We start from the raw sequence: 9,905 nt of genomic DNA, 5'->3' as shown, positions 1-9,905 counted from the left end.
GGCGGGCGCCCCGCGAGCCGGCCCGATGTGGCGGGAGGCGATGCGGCGCCGCCGCTACCTGCGGGACCGCGCCGAGGCGGCGGCTGCGGCGGCGGCGGCGGCGGCGGGCGGCGGCGACGGGCTGCAGCGGTCCCGGGACTGGCTGTACGAGTCCTACTACTGCATGAGCCAGCAGCACCCGCTCATCGTCTTCCTGCTGCTCATCGTCATGGGCGCCTGCCTCGCCCTGCTCGCCGTCTTCTTCGCGCTCCGGCTGGTGAGTGGCCTCCCCGCGCGACCTGCCCCGGCGCCGTCCCGGTCCCGGAGCCCGGAGCCCGGAGGCGGACCCGGCCCGGACGAGCCGCGCGTCCCGCCCGGGGGCTGGCCCCTCGGCCCGCGGCTCCCGGCCCGGCTCGCGGTTGGGGGGGGGGGTGCCGCGGGCGAGAGAAAAGTTTCCGTGGCAGGTGGGGCCCCAGATAAAGTTGTCGGGGTGCTCCCCGGGGTGGACGGGCAGGGCGTGTGCTCCCCCCCGGCCCCGCGCACCCGCTGGCCCGGCCCGCTGCGCTTTCAGCCGGCGCCGCGGCCGCAACATCTGCCCGAGACGCGACCCCTCCGGCCGCTGCCCGAGGCCGTGCACGGGCCCCCGGAGCCGGCGTTTTAGTTGGGAGTGCACGTTAACTCTCCGAAACCTGCCCTGGGAAAGGGGTTAATGGCGAGGGAAATGGGGGGGGAAAAAGCATAGGATTATGCATCTCTGCCCTTGTATCTATTTAGTCCCATAGACAGAACGAGATGGGGTGTTGACCTGTTGTGAGTCTTCACGCTTTGAGTCTGTAAGTAGCAAGCACCCACGGACCGTTGATTTCCTGTTTCTAGGGAGGTTTTTCATCGTGTCGACTCTTTCGTGCAGGTTTTGAAAGTGGGTTTCATCACCAGGAGCATCGGTGCAACTCAACAGCTGATGTCAGTTTTGCCAATTTATGTTTTTCAGGCAGGAATCCTTGGCTCGCTCCCTGGAGCGGTGAGGGAAAATCTGTAGATGGCGGTAAACTTCCTGTTACCGATCATTCTGGTTGTGTGGTTCAAACTTTTGCACTGCCTGTGATTCTGTATGTATGTGCAGACTGCCAGGCATCGATTATCCAGTGGGGTATTTTGGGTCAGCGGTTGATCTGGAGATGTCTCTACTGAATGACTTTGTGTGTGTGTGTGTGTGTGTAGCTTAGAATAGAAGTGTGCACGTGCATTCTGGTCCGCGAGCAAAGAAATAAATGGACGTTTGCCTGTATTTCACCAACTGTGTAAAATAGCTGTCCTTCCTACTTGCCAATTGGTTTCTGATATCCTGAGCCAGATGGCACTCAGTTATTATGCATGGGAAAAACTTGTTATCATCATAGGGTTCTTTTAAAAGTAAAGTTTTCTTTCTCCCCACGTTTCTCGAGAAGTGCTGTCTCCTGATGGAATTCGGTAAGAGTCCAAAATAGAATGTAGGGGATCTGGATGCCCCAGATCACACACTGGTTCTTCTGTCATAAAATCCGAATCGGAGAGCGCCTTTTGGTTCTGTTTTCTGGGTGTGACTTCAGCGCTGTCCTCATACCCACGGCAGCAGCCCCGGATGCCCCCTGGAATGGGCATGGCATCTCTGTGTCTCTTCACCACTTTCAGGACTGGCACCAGGCTCTCTAAAAGCATCTTTTGTTCATTCCTGCACTTGCAGGGAAGAAAGCACGTCAGCTTTCCTCTGGAAATCTCTTCTGCTAGGACGTCGCTGCTTGTGATTCTGTTGAATCTGTAATTCAAACCCTTCTGGCTCATTCTCTTCTAAATGGAAAAGGAGGAGCAGGTGATGGCCTATTTATAGCACCATTAATATAGTTAAAGACAAGTGTGAAGTTCATGTCTCCCCTACACACACAGCACTTTGTTTTCTAAGATACAGGTCTCGAATTTCTTAAACCCCACTGATACAGATGTTCTTGCCTGGGCTTTTCTGAGGTTCAGCATCGTCCAGCTGTGACACCCTTCTCTGAGTTGTTTTTGAGCTCTCCGTTAGTCTCTCTTTATACACCTCCTTTGTGTTCCATATCACATGGTGCGAGTGGTATCCTTTTCACAGTTTATCCAGGCGTCTTTACCTTTCCTTGGGAAATCCACCATTTCCACACTTTCCTGGCGTTCAGCTAAAGCGTTTAAAGCACAGAGTAAGCACTTCCCGGGCCGTGGCTGTGGCCTAACATGATGCCCAGAGGCAGCGAAATGGACTGTTCCTTGCTGTACCTGGTCTGTGGACTGACTACTGTATGAATCTTTCAAGGTGAAGAGCTCTGCAGAAACGTTCCAGAATCAGGGAGTATGAATGGTTTTGGTGGAAAGGCTCCCTTCAGGTGGGGACTGGGGCTGCAGGGCCCAGCGGGAGGTGGGAACCCCCGCAAGCCATAGGCAGTATCCTTCCATACTAGACGTTAGGGACGACTGGGTCAGTTCTGAGCTCCAGACGGCTCGTTTCTCTTTTGCTTTTAGTAATATCATAAACAGCAGTTCCGCTTTCCGGAGAATGTTCTCTGTTCACACAAAGATGGAGCATTGAAAGACAGGCTGGTGTTCACGCAGAGCTGTGTTCACACCGAGTGGGGTGAGTTCGTTTCTCAGACTGACCAGAGCTTGGCTGCTGAGTGATCTACCTCTGGGGGATGGAAATAGCCGCCTGGGGCCAGCCCAGGTTTCCACCTTCGAGCGCTTTACAAGAATAGCTGGGCTCTGATGTAATTCAGGAGCTCGGCACATCTATTTTTGCTGCCTGAAATCTTGGACAGATTTCTTCTTTCCCATGAATCTGCCTGATTTTGGTTTCTATTAGACTTTCATCAGTTCTTGTAGTAGAAAAAGTCTGGCAGTCTTCTTCATGCACATCCAGTAGCCTCCTAGAACATTTGGATCACAAAATGATCTTAGCATCATCCAAGTACGTAGTGATGTTTTGCTATATGGACTTCCCTTTGTACGAAGTGATTTGACATGATTCACAAATCAGTTTCACTTAATTTCAACTTATGATCAATCAGTCCATGAAACTGCATGAAGTTAAAGTAGTTCTTGAAGTATTTTTAAACTTTTATTTTTAATGTTTATTCATTTTTGAGAGAGAGAGGGAGGGAGGGAGACACAGAATCGGAAGCGGGCTCCAGGCTCCAAGCTGTCAGCACAGAGCCCGATGCGGGGCTTGAACCCAGGAACCATGAGATCATGACCTGAGCTGAAGTCAGACGCCCAAATGACGGAGCCATCCAGCTGCCCTGAATTTTTATTACATTGTAAAAATAAATTCTGAATTGAAACTTCGCCATCTTGCTTAGTTATTTTCTACATAGGAAGCCATTAAATAGGTTTTATCCCATATTCGCTAGGAATTCTCTAGACATAGAATAAACAGGACGCCTGATAGCATGTCTTGAATTTTAATAATTTGTTTAATAATTTGAAAGATATTTTCTGTTGCTTTTCAAGGGTGTTGTACTGAGAGCACAGGGCATGATGGGCGAAGTAAACTTGACACCTGGCATCGGAATATAATGGAACTCATGAGATCAGACTTTAAGTTCTGAGTCTTATGATGTCACTTCATTTTCCAGGACTGGCTCTCATTACTACATGCGTGGAACCGACTATCAGAATTAAATCCTCTCTGACTTACCACGTCCAAAATCAGCAAGCTTTTTTTTTTTTTTTTTCGAAATTGGCCTGTCATTGTTAGCAAAGTTGACATAATTTTTTTAGTTTGTCAAAATACCAGCTGGCTGCAACCAGATTTGTTTTAGCTAAAATTCATGATGAGAAATAGTTAATATTTCAACTGGAATGGAAAACTTTTATTCCCATACATTTTAAATAGATATTGCAACAAAATAGATTTTTTTATTTTGCTATGAGATGGAAACCCATGCAGGTATACATGCTTTTATTAAATATGTAATATGCATGATTTCGACTGAGAATATGATCTTCTTCCTTTTTCGTGATTTGGTGAGCTAAATCTTTCAAACAATAACCGTAAGTACTTGCCATTCCAAATCAGTTTTCCAGGGAAAATTGGGTATTTTTTCTAAGGACAGATATATCAGTGTTTTGTTTTTTTTTTTCTTTATTTATACAACGGAGAAACACACACAGAAACCCAGTCATTGTACAGGAAGATTGGCTTTATTATTCCAGACGGTATTTCAGCGCCCCCAGTGGGTGGTAGGATGTCAGTGGGGACACACTCAATCCTTCACCCTTGTCTTGGGGGGTGAAGGCTGGAGAAGGCAGATAAATATGTCTGGCCTCTTCTTTCAGGAACAGGAAAAGTATGTACTTCCTCTGGTCCCATAATTCTGGGGGTGCATGGGACTAGAGCTTGTTCTTGGGAATCAGAGTAGAGGTATCTCAAGATATACCTTCCCGTGAATTTCTTTGCGTTCAGGAAACTCTTTCTTGGCAGGTGTTTGTAATGGCAACCAGCCTTTCACGAAGTCATTCCCGTTATAACTTAACTGTGGCATCAACAAAAGATGAGGAAAAACCATAATTTTCTGCAGGAAAGGTGGTTGCAATTTAGAAGGCTGACAAGGAAGGATTTGGAAGCATCCTTGGGATCTCAAAAGTGCACGATTCAATATATGCACAGGACCTAGTCTTCTCCTTTTGAAAAAGGGCAGAGAAAGTAAAGTGATGGTTAAGAGCATCTTTCTGCGCGGGCCTTTTGGCTTCGTGCCTTTCCATCTCTATGACCTTCGGCAAATTATTTAACCTCTCTGTGCCTCCGTTTTCTTGTTTGTAAAATAGAACGGTACCTGCCTTCTAAGGCGATGGTCCAAATTAGTGCTTGTGAAGCAGTCAGAGTAATGCCTGGCCCAGAACATGCCCCCCAGGAAGTACTGTCAGGAGAGTCTTCTGTCGTTGCATTTCTATTGTTGCTATGGAGGAACGTGTCACATGGCATTAAAGCTGGAAGGCACTCTTGGAGAATGAGGACAGAGACCCAAAGCAGTGCGCTCGTTTCTTTCAGGTCCCACAGGGGCAGGGCGGGGGCCAGATGCAGGGCATTCGACTCTTCCTGGGGGAGCTTTCCTGGAGGCCACTGCAGATCGGAGATTCCCGGCTCCGGTCCAGACACAATCGCGGGTTTCCTGTTGAAATTTCCTACTGATGTGAATGTCCTCAGCCCTCATTTTCTGGAATGGAGTTACATGTCAATTCTTTTCTCTTTTGATGTTAAAACACATCTTGGTAGAGCTGCTTCCTGACTTTGAGCTCGTTGAGGTGGGCATCATTTATTTTCAGTATGCCCAGTATTCCCAGTGTCTTCCCCATTAAGCCGAGGACCCATTTGTGGCTGTGCTTTTGTTGTCTGAGAAATCTCTGGCATAAATACCGTGGCATGTAGAATCATTGCTGTTGAACTATTTGCGAAGTTTCCTCTTACCGATATTTTTAAATCATTCTATTTAAAAGGTAATAACACTGTGAGAGCTGATATATTACTCTGTTACAGGTGTTTTATGGTGGTATTAATCACTTTGATGTGTTGATCAGTAATTGCTAGTGATAGTCTAAACTGGGTGTCTGTGAATAATCCGCTCACACAGCAGTCCTTTCTATAACTTGATATTGGCTTCGGCACAATTTACTGGACTTCACTCATTCTCCTTCCACCTGCAAAGCTCCTGAACTGTGTGAAAGCATTTTCACTACCACATTACTGTCATCTGATGTTCAGCATAGTGTTGTGAGCTTGTCTCGTCTCCTCGACAAATCGGGATGAAACAGAGCTCCGCTTGGGGCATTTCACACAGCCCTGGCCCTGGCCCAGGCGTGTTATTAACACGTGTGTAATTGATGGCGTAGGTCTGCTTTCCTTAGAAGCTGGCCTTTCCATCAGGAGCCTACTGGTTAACACGACAAAACTTTGCTGATAGCCCTGGATCGGGGTCTGTTTTGCCACTTGGTGTGTGCCCCTGAGAAATTAATTTACCTGCCATCGCCTCAGCTACTGTTTCATCTGTGAAATAACACAGCACAACCAGGCTCGGGGAGCTCTGTTGGGAATGAAGAAGGTTAGATCATATGAACATTTAGCACAGCGCCAGGCACATATTGCACCCAAGCCCCACAATGACCTCACTGTTACTCGTATATTTGTGCCACAGAGGGTTTTCCTTGTCAAGGCATCCTGTAGGTGACATGTATTCCCGGCTGGAAACTAAATGGATAATAGGATTTTTAAGTCTGGGCATGAAAGAGCAGGGGATATGTTTCTCTTTATGTGATACATCTTGTGCATAAACTTTGAGTTATTTAAAAAAAGATAGTTGGTGATCCAAAGATAGTTTAGTGAAAAGTCACATTTTGACATAAGCGTTTCATTTTCCAGCCCTAAAATTCATGCCCAATGGACACTCCTGTGGCTTTTCCTATTTCTCGGTTTTGTTAGCTTTGGATAATGGTATATAAAGTAAGATATTTATGATGTGATTTCTTGGTATCATATCAGGAAATTGACAGACCCCTGGAAATTCTGGCTGCAACCACCAGGTGTGTTTGGGAGGAGAGAAAAGGATGGTTGGGTTAGCTCACGTGTGCGTCCATTTGACCAAGTTGAGGTGTGGCTGATGTTGCTTTGATGCTCGCTTTGTATAAGGATACAATAAAAAAAAATCACAAGGAGAAAACTTCATGGGTCCAGCCGTTCCTAGTAATGTTATAAATAATGTTTTTGTTCCTTCTTTTTACCTGGGCTTACACTTCTGACCCAGAAGCCACATAGTCAGTTGAGAGAGTGATGGAAACGGTAATGGGAACCTTTACCTGAAAAACCATCGTGAGTAACTTTGCCAACTACCTTTCCGACTTTGCTCCAGTTTCCAGAACAATGGTGCCAAGAAAGAGTAGGAATAGAGACCTGGGTCTAGGCTGTTAGGGATACCTAAGGCCAGTTATATCTTAGAGTCCAACCAAATCTCTTAAAAAAAAAACTTGGTGCTTGAAATGGAAATTTTCAATTAACACAATTAAAATATATTGGATGAATAATTTATTGTATTTGAAACATACAGACATAAGGTACGATAGCTTCTTTTTATTTATTTTTATGTTTAAAAAATTTTTTTAACGTTTTATCTATTTTTGAGACAGAGAGAGGCAGAGCATGAACGGGGGAGGGGCAGAGAGAGAGGGAGACACAGAATCGGAAGCAGGCTCCAGGCTTTGGGCCATCAGCCCAGAGCCCGACACAGGGCTCGAACTCACCGACTGCGAGATCATGACCTGAGCTGAAGTCGGACGCCCAACCGACTGAGCCACCCAGGCGCCCCTATTTTTATGTTTTTTAAATGTTTGTTTATTTTTGAGAGAGTGACAGCATGAGTGGGGGAGGGGCAGAGAGCGAGGGAGACACAGAGTCTGAAGCAGGCTCCAGGCTCCGAGCTGTCAGCACAGAGCCCGACGTGGGACTTGAATCCATAAACCACGAGATCATGACCTGAGCCAAAGTCAGACATTTACCCAACTGAGCCACCCAAGTACCCCAATAGCTCCTTTTTAGAACACTGAAATTACTGAGATTTCCCAAGATGGTTATTGCGGGTGAAAATCCTATGAACAAATCAAGTCTCTGAGGCCAGCCACTTAGAGGAGGTTCCTGGTGGAGAATATGGGGGACCAGTACTTTGGAATGGGGGCCTTGATTGCAAGGTCTTAGAAGTAGAACTTCTACCTGTTTCATTAATGTCCTTTACTGTCCCTCAGACATGATGGTGTTGGGACATTACAGCTAGAACGAGCCAGATCTCAAAGGTGCTGGCTCTCATTTCTACGTTCTTATCCCCGAGGCTGACGTGTCTGTGTGTGTGTGTGTGTGTGTGTGTGTGTGTGTGTGTGTGTGTGTTTAATGTATTCTTGAGAGACAGAGACAGAGCATGACCGGGGGAGGGGCAGAGTGAGAAAGGGACACAGAATTGGAAGCAGGCTTCAGGCTCTGAGCTGTCAGCACAGAGCCCGATGTGGGGCTCGAACCCACAAGCTGTGAGATCAGACCTGAGCTGAAGTTGGACACTAACCAACTGAGCCACCCTGGTGTCCCTCGTTTTATTTTAGAGCAGAGGAAGAGAGAGAGACTCTTAAGCAGGCTCCACACGGAGCGGGAGCCCGATGTGGTGCCCTGTTGCATGACCCTGGGATCATGACCTGAGCTGAAATCAAGAGTTGGATGCTCAACCACAGAACCACCCAGTCACCCCTATTTTTTTAAGCTGTAAAAAAATTAAGGGCAAAGTAGGTGAGCCTTCAAGCAACTAGTGATCTGTGGACATTATAAAGGAAACAACATTTTAGACTAGTTCGTTACTAGAACCAGTAATGATGTTAAAAATTCAGAGAATAAAGAGATCAGGTGAGTACAAATGAAAGACACAGTAGTTTCAGACATATGGTGGATCAGATGTCTAATCCTTTCTCATCATTGGCTTGTAGTTAATTCAAGCATTTAACAGCCATGTTCTTCACAGTTGGTCTGTAGGTGCACGGAATGGGATTTATCATTTGACCAATTTGATCAATTTTTGATTTTTAAGCACAGTTCTCATTGATACCTATCTGACTTCCTTATTTACATTGAAGTAAACACTCATGAACCCAGTCGAAACCAGAATAGTCTGTATGGCACTCCTGTCCCAATCCCCTGCTGAGCCTCAAACTTAAACTTTATATTGAACTTTTTGTCATCGTCCTCTTGCTTTTCTTTTTATTCATTTTATCATGTATGTATGTGCATCTGTATATATTATTATAGGCATATGGTGTGAGGTAGTGATTGAGATCAGTTACATTTTTTTTCTTGTGGTGAATGAAATTTTCCTAATCACTTTTAGCTGTTTCTTTCCCCACGTCTGTCTTTCCTACATCAAAATTCCATATGTGAGTGGTTTGTTATGAGTTCTCTATTCTGTTCCACTGGTTGAGTTTTGTTTTGTTTTGTTTTTAGCTTTGTATTCCTGCACGTACACACACCCGCTATAATTGGTAAAGCTTTGTAATAAGTATTTAGATTAAACAGGTAGTAGCATTCAGCTCCTTTAAAAGTTTCTTGACCTTTTTTTTCTTCTCTATAAACTTTATAGTCACCTTATGTCAACCTCATATGGTTGAGTATGAAAAAACTCAACTGAGATTTTGTTAGTGTCATCTTGAATCTCTTGATTCATTGATGAGATATTTTATGATATTAAGCTTTTCTATCCATGAACATTGGAGCATCTCTCCATTCATTTGTGTGCTTTGGTGAAGTGTCACAGTTTTATAGATGTTATTCTGTAACTTGTTGTCTTACTTTGTTAACTAATAACTGAACTGCAGATTCTTTCAGGTTTCCTACGTAGAGAATCCTATCACCTGAAATAATAAGAGTTCTATTTTTCTGTTTTCTAGTATGAAGGTCTTAAATTTCTGTTTCTTATGTTATTGTGCTGGCTAAGAATTCTAATATTATCTTGACAGAATTGGTGATTGTGAGTATTCTTGCCTTTTTCCTAATTTTAAAGAGAGCTCCTTCATAATTTATTTAGGAGGATATTGGTTTTGTAGATTTCCTTTGAGATTCCCTCTTGTTATGCTTTATGCAAAAAGCTTAAATGTGATTGGGTGTTGAATTTTACTAAGTTGAAGTGACTACGTATGCTTTTTAAGTTGTTTTTTAGTCTGTCAATGTAATGAATAATAATTATAGGTTTTCTAATATCAAACGATTTTCATATACCTGAGACGAACTCAATTTTCATGGTATCTCTTATCAAATGTTGGATGTCATGTGCTAAGAGTTTGATTAAGAGTTTTACAATATTTTTTTTTTTTTTGGTGAAGTGAATTTGAAATATTCTTTTATGAAACTT

The 9,905-nt window shown here is 44.7% G+C and overlaps 1 protein-coding gene across 2 annotated transcripts in view; it reads left to right on the top strand.

Annotated features, from left to right (window-relative positions):
- The first annotated feature begins 25 nt into the window (after positions 1-25).
- The window catches only part of ADCY2 (adenylate cyclase 2), a 415,077-nt gene continuing 405,197 nt past the window's right edge, over positions 26-9,905 (top strand). For both annotated transcript variants that reach the window (XM_049648289.1, XM_049648290.1), the window contains exon 1: positions 26-256. In XM_049648289.1, the coding sequence (XP_049504246.1) occupies positions 26-256 (231 nt within the window). The remainder of the gene's footprint in view (positions 257-9,905) is intronic.

Source organism: Panthera uncia, assembly GCF_023721935.1.
Source record: "Panthera uncia isolate 11264 chromosome A1 unlocalized genomic scaffold, Puncia_PCG_1.0 HiC_scaffold_17, whole genome shotgun sequence".
NCBI lineage: Eukaryota > Metazoa > Chordata > Mammalia > Carnivora > Felidae > Panthera > Panthera uncia.
Note: the sequence above shows the minus strand (reverse complement) of the source record. Positions and strands in the feature narration are given on the sequence as shown.